Here is a 26159-nt window from a genome sequence, read left to right on the forward strand (position 1 = left end):
ATTTCAAACAATTACTGTTAAATTAATTGTAGACAAAAGGTCATCCTCACCTTTCCACATGCGTATTGCTACACCTCTTGTGACATCTAATAAAGTGACACGGCCAAAATCATCTGTTACAGCTGCCAGGGTATTACAAGGTGATAGGCAAATATTTTCTCCACGCCGACGAGAATCTGGAATACCGAACCTACAAAATAATAAATAGAATAATACATAAGCATAACTTACAGAAGCTGCAATAATAACCCAGCAATCATTTCCATTTGTGTAACATGGTGAAGAAATACTCAAACACAGATCAGTGGAAGAGCTGACCAAACTCGATAGCATTCTAGTCAGGCAGTACCTGGAGTTCTGAAGCCAGTTCTGGTTGGCAAGACACATTAAAAGCTGCAGACAGTGCAGTAGAGCCACAAGGCCAATCTCTCGTATAAATGGTCTCAGGTACACGGAAAGAGGAGAGAACCCAGAGATTTATAACCTGGAAGGGAGGTGGCCTTATGGAAAGGAAAAGATAAGCCCAGGATGAGGGTCAATGTAATTTTGGGTCTGTGAATTAATATAAAACATTGGTTAGGTCACATTCAGAGCACTTTGTGCAGTTCTGGTCATTACATTATAGAAATATCATAAGATAAGAAATAGCAGGAGCAGACATTTGGCCCATAAAGGCTGCTTCATCATTCAATAAGATAATGGCTGATCTGATTATGGATTTAACTCCACATTCCTGCCTGTCTCCCAGAATGCTCGATTCCCTTGTCAATCAAAAATCTGTCTAATTCAACTTTGAATATATTCAATGACCCATCCTCCACTGCTCTCTGTGGAAGAGAATTCCAAAGACTAACTACCCTCAGAAGAAATTCCCCCTCAGCTCCATCTTAAATGGGAAACTCTTTAGTTTAAATGTGTCCCCTGGTTCTAGATTCCCCCATGAGGAGAACCATCCCCTGAACATCCACCCTGTCAAGACCCCTCAAAATCTTTTGTTTCAATAAGATCACTTCTTATTCTTTTAAACTCCAATGAGTATCGGTGCAACCTGCTCAACCCTTCTTCAGAAGACAACTCCTACAACCCAGGAGTCAGCCTAGTGAATCTTCTCTGAACTGCTTCCAATGCAAGTATACCCCTCCTAAGTACAGAGGCCAACAATGTACACAGTACTCCAAGTGCAGTCTCACCAATGCCCTATACAGCTGCAGCAAGACTTCCCTTCTTTTACACCCTATCCCACCCTTGTAGTAAAGGCCAAAGTTCCATTTGCCTTCCTAATACTTGCTGTAACTGCATGCTAACTTTGTGATTAATGTACCAGGATACCCAGATCTCTTTATACCACAGCATTCTGCAATCTCTCGCCATTTAAATAATAGTCTGCTTTTCTATTCTTCCTGTCAAAGTAGACAACCTCATACTTTCACATGCTTTACTCCATCTGCCAAATTTTTGCCAACCCACATAACCTATCTATGTACCTTTGCTGACCTTTTGCATCCTTCTCTTAGGTTACTTGGCTGATATGGTGATAATTGTTGGGATAGGCTGATTGCCAGGATTGGATTTGTCCAGGAATGATTATAGAGGAGCCTGGTACATTGGTTGATTGGTATGACCTTGTTGATAATCTATAGGACAACTCTCAATTTTGGCACAAGTCCCCATATGTTAGTGAAGTGGACTTTGCAGGGCCAGCTGGGTTGGGTCTCCCTTTGTCATATCCAAACTGATACCTAGGCTGGAGCCAAGAGTTCCACCCAGTATTATGTCTATTATACTTATTGTTTACAGGTTGATACAACTGAGTGCCCATTATTTCTGACTGGGTAGGAGAGGGCATCATTTAATATAATCACAAAGAGAAAGAGAGAAAAGAGTTTAGAGAAATTTCTTTACTCAGATGTTTGTTGGTGCACCCACTTTGACATACAGATGGTTAAGGCAGGCCATTGCATCTCATAAGAGAAAAGTGAATTAATATTTGAAGCAGAGAAAATACACGACTATGAGGAGCAAGCATTGCTGTGTGATTAGTATTGGACCAGACTAAAAGAGATGGGCCAAATGAACGCTTTCTATGCTGTAAACCTCCCTGGTTCTATAGAAATTGAGTTTTTGCATTTACATAGTGGTGAGAATATTGAGCTTGCTGCCACACGGAATGCTTGAGGTGAACAGCATAGATGTATTTAAAAGGAAGCTAGAGAATTACATAAGAGAAAAGAAATAGACAGATCTGATGAGATTAAGTGAGTAAGAGTAGGAAGCAGCTCATGTGTCATACATAGTACATAACATTAGTGCCTTTCACATCACCAAGCATTTCACAGCCAATTTGAGTATTTTGAAGTGTAGTCACCAATAAGATAGAAAAACAACGACCACGACCTCATCCTCACCAATCTATATGCTTCAGATGCATCCGTCCACACAGGTTGGAGTGATTGCTACACAGTCCTTGTGGAGACCAAGGTCTTCATGCTAACAACATCCTCTATTGTGCTGTGTACCATTTTCAACAGATACATGAAATATGTTGCTAAAAATAGAAACAGCCAGCTATTGACAGAGATTAGCAATCCCACAACCAAGGGGTTGGATCAAAGCTCTGCAGTCCTGCCACATATAATCATGAATGGTGGTGGACATCTAAACAACTATTGGGAGGAAGAGGGAGCTTCACAAACATTCCCATCTTCAATGGAGCCTTGCATGAGTGCAAAAGTCAAGCATGAAGTGCCAGCAACTATCTTCAGCCAGAATTGCAGAGTGGATGATAGATCTTAACCTTCTCCTCACAGATACCAGGCTTCAGCCAATTCAATTCACTCTACATGACAGAAAAATGACTGTGCACACTTAATACAGCAAAGATACGGACCCAACAACATCCTAACTGTAATGTTGAAAATGTGCTCTCCAGGTCTAGCTGCACCTCTAACGAAGCTGTTCCAGTACAGATATAACACCAGTGGCTAACCAACAAAGTGCAACATTGCTCAGTTATGTCCTGTCCAAAAAACACAGGATAAATGCAATCTGGCCATCCACTGCCTCAATAGTCTACTCTCAAAAGAAAGAAAAGAGACGGAAGGTGCCATTGACAGTATTATCAAGTGGCATTTAGTCAGTAATAACCTGCGTGGTACTTAGTTGGGTTCTGCAGGGCCCATCAGCTCAAAACTTCATTATAGCCTTGCTCCAAAAATGGACGAAAGAGCTGATGTGAGAGTGGCTGCTCTTGACATCAAGGCAGAATTTGACCAAGTAAAGCATCAAGCAGCTATAGTAAATTTGAAGTCAATAGGAATCGGGGGAAGACTCTCCGCTGATTAGAGTCATACCTGCAAAAAGGAAGATGGATGTAGGTGTTAGAGGACAAACATCTTAGCCTCAGGATATCCTTGCAGAAGTTTCTCAGGACTGGGTCCTCTGTCCAACCATCTTCATCTGCTTCATCAATGACCTTCCCTCCGTCTTAATGTTAAAAGTAAGGATGTTCCCTGATGATTGCACAGCATTCAGTTCCATTCACAGCTCCTCAGATAATGAAGCAGTCCATGTCCACATGCAGGAAACCTAGGCAACACTCAGGTTTGGGCTGATAAGGGGCAAATAACAATTGTGCCACCCAAGTGCCTGGCAATGAATATCTCCAACAAGTTTAACCATATCCCCTCGACATTCACCTTGTGGAATCCCCCCAACATCATCCCAAGCTCACCATTGACCAGAAACTTAACTGGACCAGCCCCATAAATATTATGGCTACAAGAGGAGATCAGAGGTGAGTGACTCACCTCCCGTCTCCCCAAAACCTTTCCATCATCTGTAAGGCACAAGTCAGGAGTGCGATGGAATACTCCCCATTTGCCTTGCTGAGCGTAGCTCCAACGATAATCAAGAAGTTCAACACCATGCAGGGCAAAGCAGCCCAACTGATTGGAATTCACCATTGTAATCATTCACTTCCTCCACCACCAACGTACTGTAACTGCAATGTATACCATCTACAAGATTTTGAAGGAGCTTGATAGGGTAGATACAGAGATTGTTTCCGTTGGTTGAGGAATCTAAAACGTAGGGCATAGTCACAGGATAAGGGGCTCATCATTTAGGACTGAGATGAGAAATTACTTCATTCAAAGGGTTATGAATCTTTAGAATTCTCTGCCCCAGAGTTGTGGATGCTCCATCATTGAATACTTTTAAGGCTGAGATAGACAGGTTTTTGGTGTCAAAGGGAATCAAGGGATTTTGGGACCAGACAGAAAAGTGAAGTTGAAGCCCAAGATCAGCCACGATCGTACTGAATGGCGGAGCAGGCTCGACAGGCCATGTGGTCTACTCCTGCTTCTACTTCGTGTGCTCACCCCAGGAACTCACTAAAACTTCTTTGACAGCACCTCCCAATCCAGCGATCTCGACAGCTAAAAGGACAAGGGTAGGAGGCACAGGAACGCAACTAGCTGCATTTCCTTGCTCAAATCATATGCCACCCTGAATTAGAAATATAATAGTCACTCCTTCATTGTTGCTGGGTCACAATTCTGGAACTCCCTACCCAACAGCACTGTGCAAGTACCTTCACCACATGGACTGCAAAAGTTCAAGGTGGCAGCTAACCATCACCTTCTCAAGGGTGACTGAGGATGGGAATAAAGCTGGCCTTAGTAGCTATGCCCACGTCTGGTGAATGAGTAAAAGAATGTAGGGAAGCACAGCTGCCAACTTGCACAAGTAACAAATAACCAGTTTTTGGTGCTGTTGCTTGAGCGATAAATGCTGATCAAGCTATTAGTGCAATGTAGCAAATTTACATCAGAAACCAATACAATTTCTGACTGCAACGCTCAATGAAGAAACTAAAAAAGTTGTGTCTGTGATCAAACAGGGAACACTGCTACCCTCACAGAATTTAAATTCTTGGAACTGTTACCTTGAGCAAGGATAGAAAGTAATGTTGCATTTGAAATAACTCTGGTCAGCACACACGGGGCTGTAGGTACTACAGTGACAGTGCAAAGTTTGCTTTTGCACTACTGCACATTGTAATTGACACCTGTAAGTGCAGCCAGAGAGATCTATGATCAATTCTGGCTTAATGGTATGTTTATAAATACACTGTAACTCCTGCCACTGACTGGAGGTGCAGCAAGAACAGTTGCGCACATGAATTTGACTCACACGATGGTCACCGCACATGCGTAACTGTTCCTACTGCCAGCAGCTGGATGGAACTTTTCTGTATCAGAATTACTAAACAAAATCCAGTCTTGTGAAGCTGCCTATTTAGGTCACCATCAAATGTTAGTGCTGTGCTTGGCAATTGATTTATTATTGAAGTCCTGCAATGCTATCAAGGTAGAGACAACTGCATCTACAAAGGGATCAAAGCTGCCACACAAAGCACCAATTAACTTGCCACAATCCATAGTAAATCAGGCCATTAAAGTAAACGAAATACATGTATTTATTTAAATGCTATTCTCCACCCACCCCACATCCTGCTTTGGCTTTGTGCAGGAAACCCCTCACAGCCCAGGTAGCTTAGTTAGATAATAGTTGGACTCTTAATTCCTGGGACATTGTTTATCCTGGGATAATAAGTTTCTTCTTAAGTATTTTAATCAAAAACTTTTTTATTGATTTTTACCAAAAATATTACAATCAATTTTCCACAGTCTCTGAGTTCATTGGAAGTTGGGCAGCTCATTTACTGAAATCTCCCAAGTATATTTCTTCAGCATTCACTGAATTGTTAGAAGCATATTTTACAGATGGAACAGTTGATAAATGATAAGTAAAGTGAATCCAAGAACTTGCAATTGGTTAAGGACTGCACAGTATTATTAGTCTGTGTCAAGCCAACTTGTTCGTTTTAAGGCAGCGGCTGGCACGGAGACTAAGCATATGCAGGAAGTGCTCCCCCTGGTGTTGCAACACAAATAAATAGTCTTAAATTATCTTGCTAGCATGCATACTTATCATATCTTACAAAAGCTGAGCACATTTGAATTCCAAATCCTGCCATGTACAGGCATGAATTCTGAAGTAATATTTTCTCTCCTTGATACAAAATAGGACAAATCCTCTTGCTCTTTAGCTGCCAAGCACTTTGAATCCAGCATATATGTTGTGTAAACTACTCGCTGATTTGTATGGGCATGCAATAAGATGAGGTAACCGAGAAGGTCAGTGAGGCCAGTTGTGTGTATGGACTTCCAAAAGGCGTTTGATAAAATACCACATATTGAGCTTATTAATCAAACTGAAGCCCATGGACTAAAAGAGGCAGCAGCAGCATGGATACAAAATTGGCTAAGAGACAAAAAACAGAATTGTGGTGAATCAGTGGCTTTAAACTGGAAGAAGGTATATGGCAGTGTTCCCATGGTTCAGTATTAGAGCCACTGCTGTTTTGACATATATTAATGACTTGGTGTGGAGATATAGGCCATGATTTTGAAATGTTCAGATGACAAAACAGTGAGCAAGATAGTGATACACTTTTAGAGGATAGAGACAGGCTGGTGGAATGGGCAAGCACATGGCAGATTAAATTCAATGCAAGAAAAAGTGTGACGCGATACATTCTGGTAGGAAGAATGTCATACGAGATGGGACATGTTAATAAATTTCACAAAAACTTTAATAAACTTTTTAAAAACCTACATGAAACCTCATCCCACCAGTGGATGAGGTTTGATGTTTTTTCAGAAGCCCACCAGGGCTCCTGGCCTGCCCACCAACCTTAAGGTTGAATGGGCAGGTCCTTTAATTGTTTTATCCTGTCAATGGCCTCAATTGGCCATTGACAGGTTGGCGGGTGGACAGCTGATCGCGCTGTGCCCCCGCCTTCCTGAAGATTTACATGGGGTGGGATGACGTCGGGGGTTGCCCCCAACGTCATGCCATGTCATTTTCGCATCGGCAAGCGGACCCCAGCCCCAACTCGCCGACGGAAAAATTCAGCCCAGAGTGTGCAAAAGCCGGGAAGTTATACTAAGCCTATACAAAATACAAGTTGGGTCCCAACTGGATTATTGTGCCCAACTCTGAATACTACACTTCAGGGAGGACATGATGTTTCTGGAGAGGGCACAGAAGAGATTTACAAGAATGGTTCCAGGGATGAGAGATTACAGTTATGTGGATAGAATGGCGAAACTGGAGTTGTTCTCTGTGGAGCAGATAAGACCAAGATAAGATTTGATAGATGTTTAAAATCATGAAGGGTTTAGATAGAGTAAAGGGAAACTGTTTCCCATAGTTGAAGGGTCGATAAACAGAAAGCACAGATTTAAGGTGATTGGCAAAAGAACAAGAGGCAACATGAGGATGGAAACTTTTTTTATGTAAAGAGTGGTTAGGATTTGGAATGCATGGCCTGATAGGGTGATGGATATAGATTCAATAGTCGCCTTTAAAGTGAATTGGCTAAATATGTGAAGGAAAAAAAATTGCAGGGAGACAAGGAAAGAGCAAGAGAATATGACTAATTGGATTGCTCTCCAAAAGAACCAGCACAGACTCGAAGGAGCAAATAGCTTCCTTCTGTATGAAAACCAATCTACAATTATAAGATCTTGCAGGATTCCTGGGCAACTTCTTAATCAATATTTCCTCAACCTGCAACAACACTGGCTTCAGAAGGCTAATGCAAAGACAGCTGAAAAATTCTTTGACAGGTGACATGTATGAGATCTTAACGTTCCTTCATTTTTTTTGTTGTTAAATACATATTTACCCACCTTACAGCAAGAGGGGTTGCAGGTTCAACTTTCGGCTTCTGTTTCGGCACTGGTTCTTCGTCATGCTTGCTTTTCCAACCAAGCCATCCACTGGAAAATGCACCAAGACTCAACAGTCACAGTCTGTTAAGGTTTAGGCAGGATGTAAATCTGCCAACCAAGCATCCATTTACTTTAAAACATCACCTTCACACAATTAACAAAACCAAATATTTCATCAGCCAAGAAAAGAAATAGCATTGTAAAAACACCTGGGCTGGGAATTTCCAGAAGCGTCACGAGCGGGACCAGCCAAAGGTCCATTAACTTCAGGGGGGACCTGAAATTCCCAGCCCTAAAATGTTTCATCATGAGTCAATCATGTGAACAACTTTTTCATGAACAGAATTCTATTTAAAGCTTTTCCAATACATGTTAAATTTCTACTTGAACCACAAGATTCAACGTTGTTTATAAAAAGCATTTTATAAAAGGTAAGGTAAAGGACAACTGCATTATGGACACAGATAAATTTTTCTATTCATTCATGGGATATGGCCATTTACATTTATTGCCTGTCCCTAATTGCCCTTGTTCAGAGGGCATTTAAGAGTCAACCACATTGCTGTGGGTCTGGAGTTACATGTAGGCCAGACCAGGTAAGAGTGGCAGATTTCCTTCCCTAAAGGGCATTAGTGAACCAGATGGGTTTTTGCAACAATTGACAATGGTTTCATGGTCATCATTGGACTCTTGATTCCAGATTTTTATTGAATTCAAATTCCATCATCTGCTGTGGTGGGATTCGAACCTGGGTCCCCAGAGCATTACCCTGGGTTTCTGGATTACTAGTCCAATGACAATACCACAACGCCACCACCTCCTCTTAATCCAAAAGTTAATACAGGCAATATCCAGGAGAGCTTAAGAAAGGTTGAGAGAGGCACATATACTCAACATGAGTAGAAGTGTGCCCAGTGTGCATTAATTGCTCATGAGGGCTCGAAACACAACAATCTAAAATTGAGGAAGTTTGTATTCATTAACTGGAAGAGCCAATGTTAAGATTTGCACATTCATCTTCTCCAGAATAATAATTATAATAATAATTCATCTTGAAAATATGCAAACATGAGTAGAGTACAATTCAAAGACAAAGTTCATTTAATTCTATATCTGAAAGAGGTGAAAGGATGTGTCTGCACATGACCATGCATGAGGCGGTATCCAAGAGGCCATTCAAGCCAGAAGTGCATGAAAAGCAAATATCCCCATAAACTTGGGATCACAACCCACCCCGCCAACCAACCTTGGTTCATGCACATAAGACAGAACACAATTGAAGCAATTTGGCATATTGTTTCAAAAATGATCTAGCAGCAGTTCAATAACTTTGAATTCAATAAAAATCAACAAAGAAAATGGCTTTCTTACCTAGCTGCATTAAATAAAGCTGATGTGAGCTTGCTGGCAACTGCTAAAGCAACATGCGATAGCAATGGCTGGGTGCTACCCTGCAAATAGACAAACAGATACTGTTTCATCAAAATGGTGGAAAAGTCCTTTTGTTTAATATTGACTTTAGAAAGTTACCAGCAGAGAATGTGTTTGTTGTAAATCATTTAATTATAAATTGAAAATGCATTACATGAAACACATTCAAATAATGCATTAACAAAGACCTATTTAGATGCGTGGATGTTCAAAAATCAAAATCTTAAATTGAGAGAAACTCATAATCACACACCTCCAAAGCATAGAAGAAACCGGTGAATGGACCAGAACCAACTGTTACATATTCTGACATAGCTGGTGGGCTGCTTTTCACAGTAGCATTAAATCCACCTAAAACAGAGGCAGTCTTCAACTGATCAAATGGAGAAAGTGTCATGATTCCTAACATAAAAGAGAAAGAAAAATTATGACACAAATACATTAAAGGATGTTCCGCTCTGCAATAAACCATAAAAAGGGGCATAACTGCTCCAAGTATATTAGCTTCTCAATTATGCTCACTTCTCCTCAAATAATTGACTGAAGAATTCAAAGAAAATCCAAGCATGCCAGATACACTGTAAACAGATCTATGGAGATATAATCATTATATACAAATTTATTTCCAAATGATCTTCAAGTAAAGCTGCTTTCAGCATTGTAGGAATACAAAGAAAAATATGCATTTATGCGGTACCTTTAACATCATCAGGTCATTCCAAAGCTCATTGGTCAGTTAATTACTTTCAAGGTCTATTGGTGTCTTTTTATGGATGCAAACATGGCAGCCAATTTGCAGAAAAATATCTCACAAACAGCATTGAATTAAATGACCATAATACATAAATGACATATACAGATGGTCAAAACATCTGAAGTCAAATCAATAAGGATGAAATTACATCTGTGAATATTGGAATTCAAATCCTGAAGAAAATTTTAACATTAGAAGCAAAATAGATCTCCAAATTGGAAATAGTGAAAGTATATGCCTGCATCGAATCTGCAATTCGATCAAAACCACAGTGAACCAAACAAAACGTTCATCTGATAGTTAAGGAGACCAGGTCATGACACTCTACTACCACTAATGAACAAAAAACACAATGGGCTGCATCTTCCGGGCAGCGAGCAGGGGCAGGTTACCTCGCGTCATTTAGATTGTCAAAGGCTTATTGAGGCCATTAAAAAAGTAATTAAACTGATTAATGGACCTGTCTGTTCAACCTTAAGATTGGCGGGTAGGCCAAGAGACTAGGTGGCCTTCAGCAAAAACATGAAACCTCATCCACAGGCGAGTTGAGGTTTCATGTGTATTAAGATTTGTATGAAATGTCTAAATAAAAGAAATTGACATGCCCCAGCTCATCTGACAGTGTCACATGAGGAGACATGTCAGGAATGTCTTTTTCTGCCTTAGATGAAATTTTGAATCTTGAACCGATCTCCGAGGCAACAATTTGCTTCAGGGAGATCTGTGTACCCTTTTGCGCACATGCGCGAAAGAATGCACTCCCAGCTCAGGGAATCTCCCCTCCCCACCCACACAGGAAGTGCACGGGGGCAGGCCTTAATTGGCCCGCCTACATAAAATGGCGGCGAACCTACCCGCTCCCGCACAGTTCCCCTGACAGGGAGAATATGCTGCCCAATATTTCTGGTGCATATGTTCACAGAAAACAACTGTTGACACCAGACTCATTATTACCAGGTGTGCAGCTGATATTTAATAAAATGTGAGGCTGATCAATAGCTTTGGGAGCACAAAGATTGAAGAACTTAATTAAATTAATTTTTCACCTAAAGCAGCCAATACCAGACAGGACATTTTATAATTTTCTTTTTTGGCAGGGGATGCAACAGGAATGAGGAAATAGAAGCCACACAAATATGTACTGAAACAAGAAATAACAGTGAAGGAGGGATTCTCACTAACTTCCAGGAATTTGACTTAAACAGTTAGCTATTTTCCAGATTCTCAACAATTCAGAACGTCCTTTTCCATTAAATTTTATATTGACCCTCCTGTAATTAAATAACCTTTACCAATCAAATGGGCAATTTGTCTGAATTAGAACCACGGAAGCTATCGGTGCTGCTAGATTTTGAGCCACAAGGTTGAGCCATATATTTCCCACAGGCTCATTTTCTTTCTAGGCTGCCTGCCGATATCTTCTGCATCCTTCGTGGCAATTTTCCCAGCACCTCATCTCCACCCGATAGTCAGTCACAAGTAAACAAAGCTGTCTACAGATATCATTCTGCCAAAAGCCTCATGAAATGCCATTACTCTTTCTCTGAATGGACTGTTTCATTACCTATGCTTGCATGGTCTACTATCATATCAACATCCTGCAGGCCCCATTTCTTGTAAGTTAGCGGTGGTGGTTGTATGCTTTCAGCACCTGAAGCTGCAGCTGTAAGAGTAACATAGCAAGATTGTAAGTTATGCTGCTTTATAAGGAACCTAAAGTTATTTATTTTGTGCAATAAAATAAGTCACACAGAATTCACTTGTTAGAGAAGGATTGTTATACAATACAAAAACAAATCCTGCTGGAGATATCCTAATTTTCAGTACTGTGTTACTAGAAAATTGTAGAATGCCAAAATACAAGAGAACCCCAAAGTAGCAAATCTCTACAGTGGGGTAGTGGGAGGTGATCTAGAGAGATGTTTTAAGATTTGGGAGAACGGATTTAGAGCTTGACTTCTAGCAGAATGAGAGTTGCATGATAAGTCTGACTTTTTAAAAAAAATCATTTTCAGGATAAAAGCATCGCCGGCAAGACTAGAATTTATTTCCCATCACTAGGTGTCCTTGAGAAGGTAGTGAGCCTTCTTTATGAACTGCTACAGTCTGTATGATGAAGCTACTCTTACAATACTGTTAGGTAGGAAGTTCCAGGGCTTTGGCCCAACAACAATGAAATAGTTTTCCTCAGTATTAACAGATTGTTTTTTTTTTAAAACAATTCCTCTGGATAAGCAAGCACCAGGGCTTCGATTCCCAGGATCTGGCAGCACCTGGAGCAGGATCCCATGGTGTGATAGTCAAACAAAGTACTGTAGTCACCTGTCCCAGTCTTATGAAATCACACACAACCTGTCAGTGCCGGACCAAAGTTTTGCTCCTCTCTCATCACCCAATCTGGTGGCCTCATCTCCAAACTTCCACTTCTACCATTCACCAACCAATACAGTTGACAAATGCCAATTGGTCAGAGTAGACTTTGCAGAATCTACAGAGTAGTGGCATGTTACTGAACAATTTCCAATCAAACTTCAGAAATAAAAATCAGTAACAAAACTGAAAGTAACTGGATTGTAATGATTTGATGACAGCACACACTCCTATTGAAGTAACTGCATTGTTGAATCATGTCACACAGACAATGTCATATTGTGAGGAAGAAAAACAAAAATATTTATAATAATTCACGACTATAGTATTTCTATTTCTGGCAGTTTCACACATTCCAGTGCATAAACCATATTTCACAACAGATGATTTTCCAAATTCAAGTCTCATCATTATTCAACTCTACAAATACTGGAATTCTATTGTATAATTAGAGAAACTTACAATTGAAGTACTTGGGGAAAATAATATTACTAGGGCAAAAATAATGGATTTCCTCCCTTATAAATCAAAAGGTCTTCACTCCAGAGTACAACAGCTTGAACATGACATTTGTGACACCAAGATTGATGAACATAAACCATCTCCCAGCACCACAACATTTCTGGGGCGGAATTTTATAGCCCCTCCTGCTGGCGGGACTTTCCGGGCTTGCCGAAGTCAATGGACTTCTGAAAGGCTCGCTGCATTTTCTGGCCTGTCCCTGTCGTGACGGGGCTGTAAAATTCTGCCCCTTGTTTTTGTTGTGAGAATAGACTTTCTTTTAATATTTTGGGGTATATTGTGTTATTCTGTAAAGAAGACTGAGTGTCTGTGTGTCTGTGCTTTAATTAAGCTGGGAAGAGTTTGATAGGAGCTTGGAAACATGAAAAGGATAGAAGTGTTAAGCTGAGGTACAAGTAAATAGGTTAGGTCTAACATTTGCATTTTTAAATAAGCTGAAAGTTTGATGGAATACCGAAGGGGAGTCAGAGGTGACAAGAAAATGTTTGCATCTTGCAGGAGTTCATAGGTAAACAAGTAGTGAGGGTCTGGTATTTTATTGACCCCAAAGCAAAGAGAAGATGGAAACATAAAAGTTCTTATATTTGGAAGGGTTTGAGTTTCAAAGAGGTGTGTGAGAACAATGGAACGAAGATGAAAGAGAAAAAAGGTATATTAGAGTTACTGCGGATAGCTGTTGAGCTGGAGAGAGCACGCCAGAGATGGCTGGAGCACTGGGCTGGAGGAGGATGCAGTTTAAATCAACCATTCAGTCAAGCCAGAAAAGTCTTGTGCTGCAGCAAGCAGTTTTATTCTGAAGTGAATGCCACCACAGAGTGGAAGAGGGAAAGGTCACGTAGTACACCTTTATTGAAGCTATAGCAGTTTACCTTGTGTAATATGACTGGATTTCATATTTAAGCATCCATAAAGGGGTGTTGCCTGGAAGGTGTTTACTTGTGTGTTTAGAGAGTCAGGTAGGGAGAGTTTTTGGGGGAATGTTTTGTAAAACTAACCTTAATTGTGCAATTGTAATCTTGGTGCTTAGGTTTTCTTTTATTTTTGGTAATAAAACTTTTACTTTTAGTTTTTAAAATCTCAAGAAGTGTTACTGAGCCTCTTACTGCTGAGGTCGGTATATCTTCTTCTCGGTCACCGAATACAAAAAAAACGTTACGGCCCTTAAACCAAGTTTCCCTCTGGGATTTGGTTTGCACAACAATTAACAACAGCTGTGGTCAAAACATCTAGCATTCATTAAAAGGAAATGGCACCAATTTTTTGTCTGGGAGGCAGCGAGTGAATGAGCAAGGAGAAAGGAGCTCAGAAATTTACCAAGTCAGAAGATCCTTTGATTTTGTTTGTTTAAAATCTGTCAGCTGCTTCTTAGGTTGAATGTAAATAGAGTAATCTTAGATTTATGATTTCGGGGTACGTTACATTAGATTTGAGCTATATAAATCAATATAAAAAATTTGAATACTGACCTCAACACAAATTTCTCCACTGACCATGCAAAAATAGTTTTTAAATTATCTATATTTCAGCATAGCCAGAAGCAAAACATCTTAAAAAGAATACAGTACATCATTTCAGTAGGTGTACCTTTTCTGGAAATTATACAATGACAAATTATAATTTTCTGCCATTAAAAAAATGGTTTCAGAATTACTAATACAAAATATCCAGTTATAAAGTACGGAAGCTTTCAAACTCAAATTCTTGGACTCCAGGGGTTCATGAGTGGATTCAAGGTCAAGCCTTGAATATTAGACAAGTTGTAAACATCATTTCTCGAGATATGTTTTTTGGGAGTATTTTTGCTGCAGTAGGCTTGTCCAATGTACGCCCCACACAGCCCCCAGAGCCAGTTTTCAAAATTCAAGTCAAACAGGTGAATTTCAATGAAAGATTCTGCATGCAGCTGCTCCTCCTCCAATCAGAGACTTTTTCTGTCCCGAGGTTGCTGCTGATAGGGCCTGGGGAGGGCGCACTTTCGGCCGGCCCGGGGAGGGCGCACTTTCGGCCGGCCCGGGGAGGGCGCACTTTCGGCCGGCCCGGGGAGGGCGCGCTTTCGGCCGGCCCGGGGAGGGCGCGCTTTCGGCCGGCCCGGGGAGGGCGCGCTTTCGGCCGGCCCGGGGAGGGCGCGCTTTCGGCCGGCCCGGGGAGGGCGCGCTTTCGGCCGGCCCGGGGAGTTGGCAGTGCAGTGGTGAGTGTGTGGGAGTGATTGTGTTTGTGGGAGTGTGTGAGTGCGAGACACTGAGTGAGTGTGCAGGGCGAGTACCGGAAACTCTGAGTGTGTGTGGGGGAGGGCGAGAAACTCTGAATGTGTGTGGCATGTGGGAAAGTGAGACACTGAGTGACTGTGTGGCATGGCAGTGGGGGGGGGGGGGGGGGGGGGGGGGGGGGGGGGGGGGGGTGTGTGTGTGTGTGTGTGTGTGTGTGTGTGTGTGTCTGTGTGTCTGTGTGTGTGTGTGAATTTGCCTTATGCCCAGTCTCAGGTTTCTCACCACCACACACCAATACATTTACATGCACGCATTCATAGCGGGTGAGGGTGAACAAGTGAGCTGGTTATTTTTATTAATTACTCTTTTTTAATTTAACAATTTATTGCTACAATATTGCTGTACTATTGCTCATCAATTGTTTCTTTCCTTAAAACCTCAACATTTTTTTGAAATTGAGTTTATTGTTGTGCCAAACCTGATCTTTCCAAAATTTGCTCATTGGCCCCTTGAGTGAGAAAAAAATATGCAATTGTCCCCTCCCACCGCCAACACACACACACACACACACAAACACACGCAGCTGGACAAGCCTGTGCTTCAGTGTTCTAATAATAATAAAACAACACATTTTCTGCCATGGTCTTCAGCAGTTAACACTAGGGGGAGAAAAACAAAATACTGCAGATGCTGGAAATCTGAAATAAAGGTATAAAATGCTGAAAATACTCAACAGGCCAGGCAACATCTGTGGGGAGAACAGAGTTAATGACCGGGGTTCTATTGGGCCAACAGAGGCCTCATCCACTGGTTTGAAAACAGCGGGGAACCCCCATCACTTCCATGGGGTAGGCCAGATGGAATCAACTGCTCTTCAGGCACTTAAGTGGCCATCATCAGACCTTCCCTATGTTTGAAGCCCCTGGCAGAAGTCCCACCCACAGGGCTGCTGGCCAATCTGAGGCCAGTGGCTACTCATTGCCTCCAACGGCAGATAGGGCGGTTGCAGCTGGAGGAAAGGGACCTGTCAGAAGTCCAGGATCATCGTGGGACCCCCAGACAAAGGTGCGTGAAAGCAGAATGTGGACTGCAGGCTGGAGATCGCAGGAGAGGCAGAGGGGGAGGCGGTGGCTGGGGTGGGAGGGCAAAGGCAAGGACAGGAGGCTTAGCTTTCAGCGGTCACAGAAGCAATGACAGAGGGGTTAGATTTCAGTGGCCATCCCCTCCCTCCCGTTGCCGGGTCCCTTGATCAAGCCTTACTATGAGGGACCACATTCCCACCTGGGAGGCCATTGACAAACCCAAGAGAATTTGCTGGGTGACCTTCCAAGGGTGCAGGAAACTCATGCAGCCCCCATTTAATCCCTGAGCGACCACTAAATTGCAATGAGTTCAGGGATAGTGGCTGTCAATTTACTCATTAATGAGCCTTATTGTCATCCTGCCATCGGCAGCTGGTAAATCACATATCAGCCGCTTCCGGCGTCTGACTTTATCGGTTTGTGTGGGGGGTGGGTGGTTCCGCAGGGCGGTTTGTATGGGAGGGGGAGGTTCTCCCACTGCCGGGAGACTGACATGGGGCATCTACCGCAATTCAGTGCGCCTGACTGCCATGTTTCCCACTGTGAAGGCCTGCATTAAATTCCAGCCCAACATTTCAGATTAATGACCTTTCATCTGATGAAGGGTCATCAACCAGAAACATTGGCTGGAAGCTCCCGTTCTGGATGGTGGGCACGGAAGTGGGAGTGATTTCTGCTGGGAGCATCTGGAGGCATATCAGGATGCATCATGGGAATACCCAGGCTTGGCCAAGTTGCAGATATAAGTTTTAAAAAGTGCTTGCAATTAAACACACTAGAATGAATATGACCTTTTGGACAGGCCTGGAAGTTAATGACTAGTCTATGGGTCAGTCCATGATAAAGCTAAAGGAACGTGACCTTTGGGTCAGGGTAAAATAAGTTGATGAATGGTCGATGAGTTATACTGTAATAAACAGATAAACTGACATCAGGGTCAAGATATGCTGATAACTATGCACAGCAGCAAAATATCAGGATAGATAAGCAAAGTTCATTTTTTGGAATGAACTGTGAACATCAGTTATGTTAAAGGCCAGGTCATTCCATAATTTATCTACAAATTCCTTCCTAATTGTAGAGGTGATGAACAGGTCATTGTGTGTTTATGTTGTGAACTCATTTGTAATTAAACATGCAACAATTAGATGTACAAGATAAGAACATTGTGAGTTAATGAGCTATCACAAAGATAGCATATATAACCAACAGAAACTGTGTAACTTTGAATTGCCTTTTAGAACATTCTGAAAGGACACTTACCACATGCACGCTTGTACTAAATAAAAAACTGCTGCCTGAATCTACCCACAGTTGATTCTGTGATGAGTGTCTTTTAGATACTCCAACAGGTAAAACGGCTGACCACGTGTGATCCTACGCTGTTCAGCTCATTAAGTAGGCATCCACCGGGAGCTCGCCAATTCTCCCAGTAGGGGCAGACAGAAGTCACCATCCTCACAATTACCTCAAGGGGTCGAAGGTCCGGGCAACATGTTTAAAGGCCACCCAGACAACCTGCACTATCCTTTCCACCTTTGTCCGGCCACTGCTCCACTTCCTCCTTTCCTTCGTCATCCTCCACACAACATGCACTGCCAGCACCGAGTCCAAAGCATAAGTTGACGTTTACAGATGCTCCCCAAGGAGGACAATGCAGCCACAACTCACCATTAATCATGGAAGTAGTCTACCTCACTGGGTACAAAGCACTTATGTGCAGTCGTAAGAGCAAGCACTCTAATTTCTTACTGGTGGAGAACTTAATTTGGAGGGGGAACTTAATTCCGGCAAGCTGGACTTTTAGTGAGCATACACGACATACTAATGCATGCAAAAGGGCTTCCCAACATTGTTTATCAGAAAGCTTAACCCACCTTTAAAATCCCAAGAATATAAATGCTAAAATTGATCCCACTGTCGGGAAACTGAATTGGTGTGAGGCCAAAAATAAGTTGCCCCGCCCGCCACACTTCTCGCTGCTGGTGGGACCAGAAGATTCTGCCCGTTAGCTCTGTTTCTCGCTACAGATACTGCCTTATCTACTGAGTATTTCCATACTTGATTTCAGGAGTTTGGATTTTGGTATCTGGGAGTATCAGATTAGCAGAGAACTCCCCCCATTACCCCAATGTGTTTTGAAAGCTGCTGGAATAAAGAAGCCCAAATTTAATTAATTTTTTTTACCATATATACAATTAATGCACCAGGCATAATATTTTTAACAACATTACCTCTTGCCACCTGGTTTCGACAGGCACGAAGAGACTGGAAGAGACTGAATCCATCAATTGTTACAAGGGCAGCTGGATATAGAATGCTCAATTCTTCGTGCTTAGAAAACAAAATGAGAATGCCAGTCATAATCCAGCAAAAAATCTTTAGAATAACTTACTAAATTATCTCAGACACTTAGACCATAGTTTTTTTTTATACTGTCTCAAGTTGAGGGGATAATTCTACAGTTTGTCAGTCATTAGAGTGTCAAAAAAGAGCTAGTCAGATTTATTCCAGTTATTTTTGGACACTAAGCAGATATACCCTTTCAGTCACTGCATTTTTGCGAATCAGGCACTAAAATCCTTTCTCATTTTCCCATTAGGAAATGCAAAGCAACTGTCTTCTCTCATGAAACCCTGTTTGTATTGTTCTATTATTGATTAATTTGTTTTTATAGCCTTAATATAGCAGATAGACAGCATAAGAAATTCAAACCTCTGTCTCCTCCAAGCTTAACTGCAGTAGATGTATATGACCATAGAATGGTAAATTGGAACTGCAATTGTACGATAATAAAGTCTTCAACAAATCGCTGAAAATATGGTACATAAGTCACTCCAATGCAATGCAATGTTACCATCACAAAAATTAACATATTAGAGAATTACTTTAAATGATATCTTCCGTTTTGCCAAGATTAGCCCTCCTCACAGAAGTGAATGTGTCTTTTATTCACAAAGGATACATTTTTTGTTGCATCATTTTGCACCAAAGACTGCATTATCCAAATATAAGACAACATCAACCAAATATAACATTTTATCACTTACTTTAAAAGTAAACACAATCCTAAAAATCAATAGACTCCACAATGCACAGCAACGTTGCAAGCTGCCCCACAAACGTTTCAACATAAACATGAAAATAACCACTGATTTTGTACTTAAATATGCAAAAGATGTTCTTTACCCTGACCCCATTAGGTTGAACTACATCACTTCTGCGTAATCTAGTCATACAGGAAAATCTCTGTTATCAGGCATGCTCCAGGAAACCAGAGGTGCCGATTAACCAAATATTCTGGTTAACTAAGACGTAAAGCGAGTTCTGCGTTTTCATCCAATCAGAAAGCTCCAGGGTGATTGCATGGGCATTGAGGTCCTGCAAGAGATGGGGGACTGCACAAATCTCGACGTCAAGAAAACATGGTGTTGCAGAACAGTGAGACTGGAGGACAGGCCACCAATAATAACTACTGATGAGACTGACATCTCTAGTCAAAAAACAGACCCGATCCAAGAATTCCGACTAATAGAAGATTCTGGTTGGTATAGTACAGGAAAACAGAAATTTTACTGTACTTTCAAATATTTCACAAGGTAAATGCAAACTAAATAATTTGGTAAATTTTCCAGCACTTAATAGATAGCTTTACTAGTGACTACCTTGATATAAGTAATATATGAGAAGCCTAAAAATACTTTGATAGCAAAAATCAGATACCATTATCCATGCAGGAGTGTTGTATATGCATTAAACAATTATGTCTGGTTTACAGAGTATCTTATTCAACCAGTTTGCAAAATGCTTTGTAAGTGCTCACCTGTTCTGTCACACCAGGATGTCTGGGAATCTCATATGTCCGACACTTCAATTGCAGGACTGGGTCTTCATTTAAAAGTTGTGCTAAAAGGAGAACCCCATTCTGCATAAAAAAAACCAAAAAATGCAGAAAATTCTTCTGACATGTAAAGTAACAATAGTTGTCACTGTTCACTTTCCTGAGTAGACAACCAGCTTTATGACACCATTAACTTAAATCTCTTTCGGTACATTAGGTGGGACTGTGGTTAGCATGAATGTAATTATTCTCCATTTGAAAATTATTTAACTTTGAATCAAATTCTGTGAAGTGGGATAGCAGTTTTCCCTAGTTCATGGATGTGTGAAATGAATCAACAGGAAGTGAGGTGGATGGGTGTGGACTGGGTTTACATCAATGGGAAATGAATTACAAGAGCATCAATGTCATGCAAACCGTCTTAATACCCACTGTCAGCACTCTGGGATAATTACCAGCTATCTTTGGGGACTTATTCTGATCCCTTTAAGACTGTAGGACGGTCATCTCATTTATACAAAATCAATTACTTCGCTTTGATTATCTCAACTGGTGAAGAGCATGTGGTCCACATCTACCCTTGTGATTACTAGTCCAACTGCTTTCTTACTGCCACATAACAAAAACAAATTTAGATTTTTATCCTCCAAGGCTATAGATTTCCCAATGGTCAACTCTGATCGTCTAATTAGCTTTTCAGGGTATTGCAATTTCTTACATTCATCCCAGTGAATTCCTGTCAATTTCTCCACCACAAAATCTGTAAAGATTACTTTTTCTCCGTATTTACCCTACCACATCTCAGCCTTCCTTTCCTGTAACTCCTTTGTTTGAATCTGTCCAATTAAAATTATTTAACTTTGAATCGAATCCTGTCCAATTCTCCCCTTCAGCATCAAAGCAGCCTCAACAAAAGTCCCAAAAGGCATCATTTATGACTGTGACCACTTACCGTTTAAGGTACAAAGAATGAGACGAATATAAAGGGGAAAGGAAGGAGATAAAGATACAGGATAGACCAAAGAGAGAGGCAAGAAGAAGGGGTGGCGAGAGGGAGGAGTGGTAAGAAATGGATGGTTGCCTTTGTTGGCTTGCACGCTTTTAAAGGCAGCACCAGAACCGTATTTGCCTCCTTCCCAACAGTAATAAACATCAAATTCACCTTGCACAGCAAACAAAGGGCAAAGTTGCAAGTTAGTAGATACACACTGCTGGGTGGTATTCCTGGTTATGGTGATGGTACTCCTGCTCCATAGGATGCCCTGAAAAGCACTATATAAATGCAAGTCTTTTGCTTCAATTAGCCCAATGGGAGGAAATCCAGACTTAGAAGATCAGTTCCAACATACTTGACTGGATTACCAATGTTCTGCTTTAACCCCTGACAACGGTTGGAAGGATAATGTTGTCAATGGCAAGAAAGCATTTTGTTACAAGGACTGAAGATGATATCTTCCTGAAACTGAGTTGGATAAAGATGTTACTCTTTCAGGACTTGAGAGCAGACAACTAATCTAATGAGAATGATAGTCAAGGGGTCAAAATAAGTGGTTAAGTAGAAGTGATCAATCATATTGAATGCTATATAAAATTAAATAGGAAGAGAATGGATACAATGTCACAGGCCCTGAGAATGCCACAGATATATCTGTCTGGGGTTATTCTAATGCCATGAGAAGGGTGAAGCTAGTCTGGAGGGATTCAAAAGACTTGCAGAAGGTATGGACGTAAGAGCTGTGAAATGACAAGTTTAAGGCTCTTAGCAAACAAGGAAAGCTAGATATCGGCCAGTAGTTGGAGAAGGTGTGGATCAAGCTTGAGGATTTTTTTTTTAAAAAGGGGAGGGTTAATGAAGTTTTAAAAACAAAGAACTTTTCATTGGCTTCAACAGCCAGGAGAAGAAAGGGATGGTGAGCATCAGAATTTGAACAGTAAAATGATTAAATAAGCAAGAAAGGGGTTCCATGGATGAAAGGAGCTTAGGAAGGGTGGAAGTTGGGGGGCCCAAAAAACACAAGATGGGCTAGAGTGGTGGAAGGACTATCAAAGCTATAAGGTCGGAGAAGGAACAGGCACAGGCTGTATAGATGGTCTTAGAGACTAGGAAATCAGTATTTTGTGCTGGAAGTGAGATTGTGCTAGGGGAAGAGGATAGTGGCTGTTTCTCAGGCAGTATGTAATACAGCAAATGATGTTATGCCTTTCACTTTTCTGGGCCTAAAAACAAGGAAAGAAGCAGGACAAAACCACTGCTCAAGGGAAAATACCCAAAATAAAACCATTTGCTTCTTCAAATAGATTTTCAAAACCCAAGTCCTGCTTCTCTTTTTGAAGGAATCTGTTTTGTAAATTTCAAATGCAGTAATCTAGTCTACAAAATGTGACAGAAAGTCTTTAGGGGAGAGCTATTAAGATGGAAAATTTGGTTACTTATTATTCATGGCAGAAAATTTGCTGAAGTCTGCGAGTGTCTCCAAAGAAGTTTATAATCTCTCAAAACTAATCAAAAAAACATTTTAAATTGTTCAAGTTAACGTATTCTTTATATCCATTGTGAAATGCAAATGAGTAAGATTTCTAGCTCACAAACCCTTCAATTCTTGACACATCACCACAATTTAACCCACCTTGACTAAATTTGTACAAAGCAAAATACAGTGGATAATGGAAATCTGAAATCAAAAACAAAAAAAAATGCTGGGAATACGCAGCAGGCCAGGCAGCATCTGTGGAAAGAGTGTTAACGTTTCAGGTCCATGACCTTTCATCAAAATCTGAAATCTGATGAAAGGTCATTGACCTGAAACGTTAACACTGTTTCTCTCCACAAATGCTGACTAAATTTGTATTTGGTGATCTCTCCAACTTTAAACAACATTAGAACTATAGAAAAGTTACGGGGCAGAAAGAGGCCATTCAGCCCATTGTGTCTGTGCCAGTCAAAAAAAGAAACTAGCCACTCATTTTAATCCCAATTTCCAGCACCTGGCCTTATAGGTTACAGTACTTCAGATGCAGATCCAGGTACCTTTTAAATGAGTTGAACATTTCAGCCTCAACCACCATCTTAGGCAATGAATTCCAGATGCCCACCACCCTCTGGATGAAAAAGCTTTTCCTCATGTCCCCTCTAATCCTTTTACTGATCATCTTAAATCTATGCCCTCTGGTAATTGACCCCTCAGGTAGGGGAAACAAGTCTTTCCTGTCCATCCTATCTAGGCCCCTCAATTTTGTACAACTCAATTAGGTCACCCCCTTAGCCGCCTCTGTTCTAAGGAAAACAACCCTAGCCTATAACATTCTGTCACAATAAGTATAACTCTACCAATACCCACAAGTATAATGATGGCTGCCCCAAAAAAAGTTACTGACAATATCCTGCTGAAAAAGTAAATACTGACCGAATATAAAAGGTGTAGCAACACTTCACAAGTCCTGCAGCGTAGTAATTTGTTATTACTGCTGTGCTGTGCAAAAAGCTTTATTGCAGGAATTCGCAATTCCTCATATAGTGAAGTAGCCTGTGCCAGCATGCAGCAGAAGCTGAATAGCATCCAGGCTTAGGCTGGTTAGTTACAAGTAACATACATCCCTCATAAGTGCCAGGTAATCACCATCTCCAACAAGAGTTTAATAATCTCTTCTTGATATTAAAAATGCATTATCATCATCAAATACTGACATTCCCCAACATAGTCAACATATAATCAATATATACTGAGGCTAAAAGAGCTGGTCAGAAACTTGATCTTCTACAGTGAGCGGCTAAGGTCCTGATTTACCAAAGCAAGAAGCACTATCAACTCCAAGTCACACACGATCCAAACATACATTACTCCATAAACTCTAGTTAATTCCACCTGTTGATAGTGTGTGTGATGAATTTCCGGACATCAGCTCAAAAATTATCTTTTGTCAATGTGACCTTGTGCCCTCCAGTTCTATCCAACAATTTAAAGTAATATTCAAGATTAACTTTTTCCTCTAGAAAATTACCCTTCAAATACCTCCAAGCTGAAAAGCCAAGTCTACTCAATCTTTCCTGCTAACTGAACACACCTGATACTGGTCACAGCTTTGTGGCTTGTCTCGTCACATTCTCTTGCATTTGGCAGTCTTATTTCTTGGTGACTAGAAATAGTCATACTATTCAAGGTATGGTTAGCCAGCACACAGAAGTTTAATCCATACCTCCCTTTGACTTGTATTCCACTCATGCGACCAAATAGCATTGGTGAACATACTTAGCACTGAGTCCATGAGACATTTGGGTCGCTTTCAGTTTGATCCTCAGCAATTTCAACAACAACCACACAGTATGCATGTTATCTAATGTTTCCTCCCCAGATGTAGCATTTGCATTTGTCTACATCAAATTTCATCTGTCATTGTTCTGCCCACATATATTTTGCCCAACTCATTGTAATTTCTGAGCTAATTCCTCCAGTTAAGCTGTCCTTCCAGGTTTGATGTTATCTACAAAGGTGAACATCACTCCATGGACATAAATCCTTTCAAAAGTACATGTTGCTTCCTTCTCTTTGAGGCAGTCTTTTATCATGAGGTGTTCATAATCATGAGGGTTCTAGACAAAGTAGATAGGAAGAAATTGTCGCCATTGGCAGAAGGATCAAGAACCAGTGGATGCAGACTTAAGGGGACTGACAAGAGTGAGATGACAACCCAAAGGGATTGTGGAAAGCCCAATAATGTGGTGCCTCTTGACTTCAAAATGGCATTTGATAAAGTTCCATGCAAAAGCCCTTAAACTGAAAACCATTAGATGCTGCCTTAATGCTGAGCGTTTCCACCATTTTTTGTTTTTATTTCAAAATGATCTACTCTGGTTAAGCACCTCTACTGCTATTAAAACTCCATGCTAACACTTCAAACAACAAGAAGGAAGACAGTTTGCATTTAAGGGTACTTGAAAAGAGAAGTTATCTTAAAGGAAAACTTATCAACCTACATAGGATTACATGGAATATAGGGCATAGAAACAAGCTATTCCACCAAACCAGTCTACGCTGGCATTTATGCTCAATTTGCAACTAATATAAACTGGGAAACCAACCTGATTTCACAAAACCATAAAATATCATAGAGCGGTTACAGTAAAGAACATTCAACAGTCAGGCAGCATCTCATGGTGAAAGAAACAGAGCTAACCTTTCAGGTCAATGACTTTTTGTCAAAACTAGAAGGTGTCAGAGATGCAACAGATTTTAAGCAAGTCAAGTAGTAGGGAAAGGGGTAAGTCAGTGACATGGTGGAAAGCAGGAGAGATTAAATTGCAATAGGAGATGTTAATGGGACAAATAAAGAAATAAAAGATGGGTCAAAAGAGGTGTAAATGGGAAAAGCAGAATAATCAGTCATCTGAAAAAAAAATAGGGGCAGAAGTTACAATCTCCCCCTTGCCCCTTTCCTTGCATTTGCACTTGTTGAATCTCTCACTTCTGATGAAAGGTTGTTGACCTATTTGTTAACCTTGTTTCTCTCTTCACAGATGCTGTCGAACCTGAGTATTTCAAGCATTTTGTTGTTTTTATCTCAGATTTCCAACATCTGAATATTTTGCTATTGTAATAAATAAAAATAAAAATCAAAATTAACTACCTCAGTGTAAAATCGTACATATCCAGATGTAAAACCAACAATTATACATGTCCAGTCTGGTCGTCCTGTGGAGCTTCTGTAAGTCATAACAAAAGTTACTTAGTTCAGCATTTTTCACAATTAAAGTATAAACTGCATCACAACAAACATTTCAATATCATTAACACAAAACTTTTGGGTACATTGTCAAAACTGCTATCGCGTTGGTGATTTTGCTTCTTCATTGATGCTAACTAAAAGCAGCCTAAATCCAAAGTCCAGGCATAACTGCATGCTCTTCCTAGAAATCTAAGAAAAGGGAAGAAACCTGCAAATATCCTCATGTATTGAAGTTGTGTCAGAGGATTTCAGAGTTGCTAGTGTAGTACCTCTGTTTTAGGAGGGTACAAAGGGATAAACTAGGTAATTATAGATTTGTCAGTTTATCAGTCATAGGTAAATATTGAGAAGCCACAACACAAGATTTATTAAGAAAATCCAACACAACTTTGTAAAATGTAAGTTGTGTCTCACAACTTTGAGCAATCA

General features: G+C 40.8%; 1 protein-coding gene across 2 annotated transcripts in view; it reads right to left on the bottom strand.

The window, feature by feature from the left end:
• rab3gap2 (RAB3 GTPase activating protein subunit 2 (non-catalytic)) overlaps positions 1-26159 on the bottom strand; it is a 108627-nt gene that overhangs the window by 51235 nt on the left and 31233 nt on the right. Inside the window, exons 6-13 of one of the 2 annotated variants that reach the window (XM_041180146.1) lie at positions 25632-25707; positions 19992-20093; positions 18403-18502; positions 11552-11650; positions 9487-9635; positions 9174-9253; positions 7761-7850; positions 51-190 (exon numbers count right to left, since the gene is read on the bottom strand). In XM_041180146.1, the coding sequence (XP_041036080.1) occupies positions 51-190; positions 7761-7850; positions 9174-9253; positions 9487-9635; positions 11552-11650; positions 18403-18502; positions 19992-20093; positions 25632-25707 (836 nt within the window). Of the gene's footprint in view, positions 1-50; positions 191-7760; positions 7851-9173; positions 9254-9486; positions 9636-9755; positions 9823-11551; positions 11651-18402; positions 18503-19991; positions 20094-25631; positions 25708-26159 lie in introns of those variants that run through there. The other variant, XM_041180155.1, reaches the window with a different exon arrangement.

Source organism: Carcharodon carcharias, chromosome 2 (genome assembly GCF_017639515.1).
Source record: "Carcharodon carcharias isolate sCarCar2 chromosome 2, sCarCar2.pri, whole genome shotgun sequence".
NCBI lineage: Eukaryota > Metazoa > Chordata > Chondrichthyes > Lamniformes > Lamnidae > Carcharodon > Carcharodon carcharias.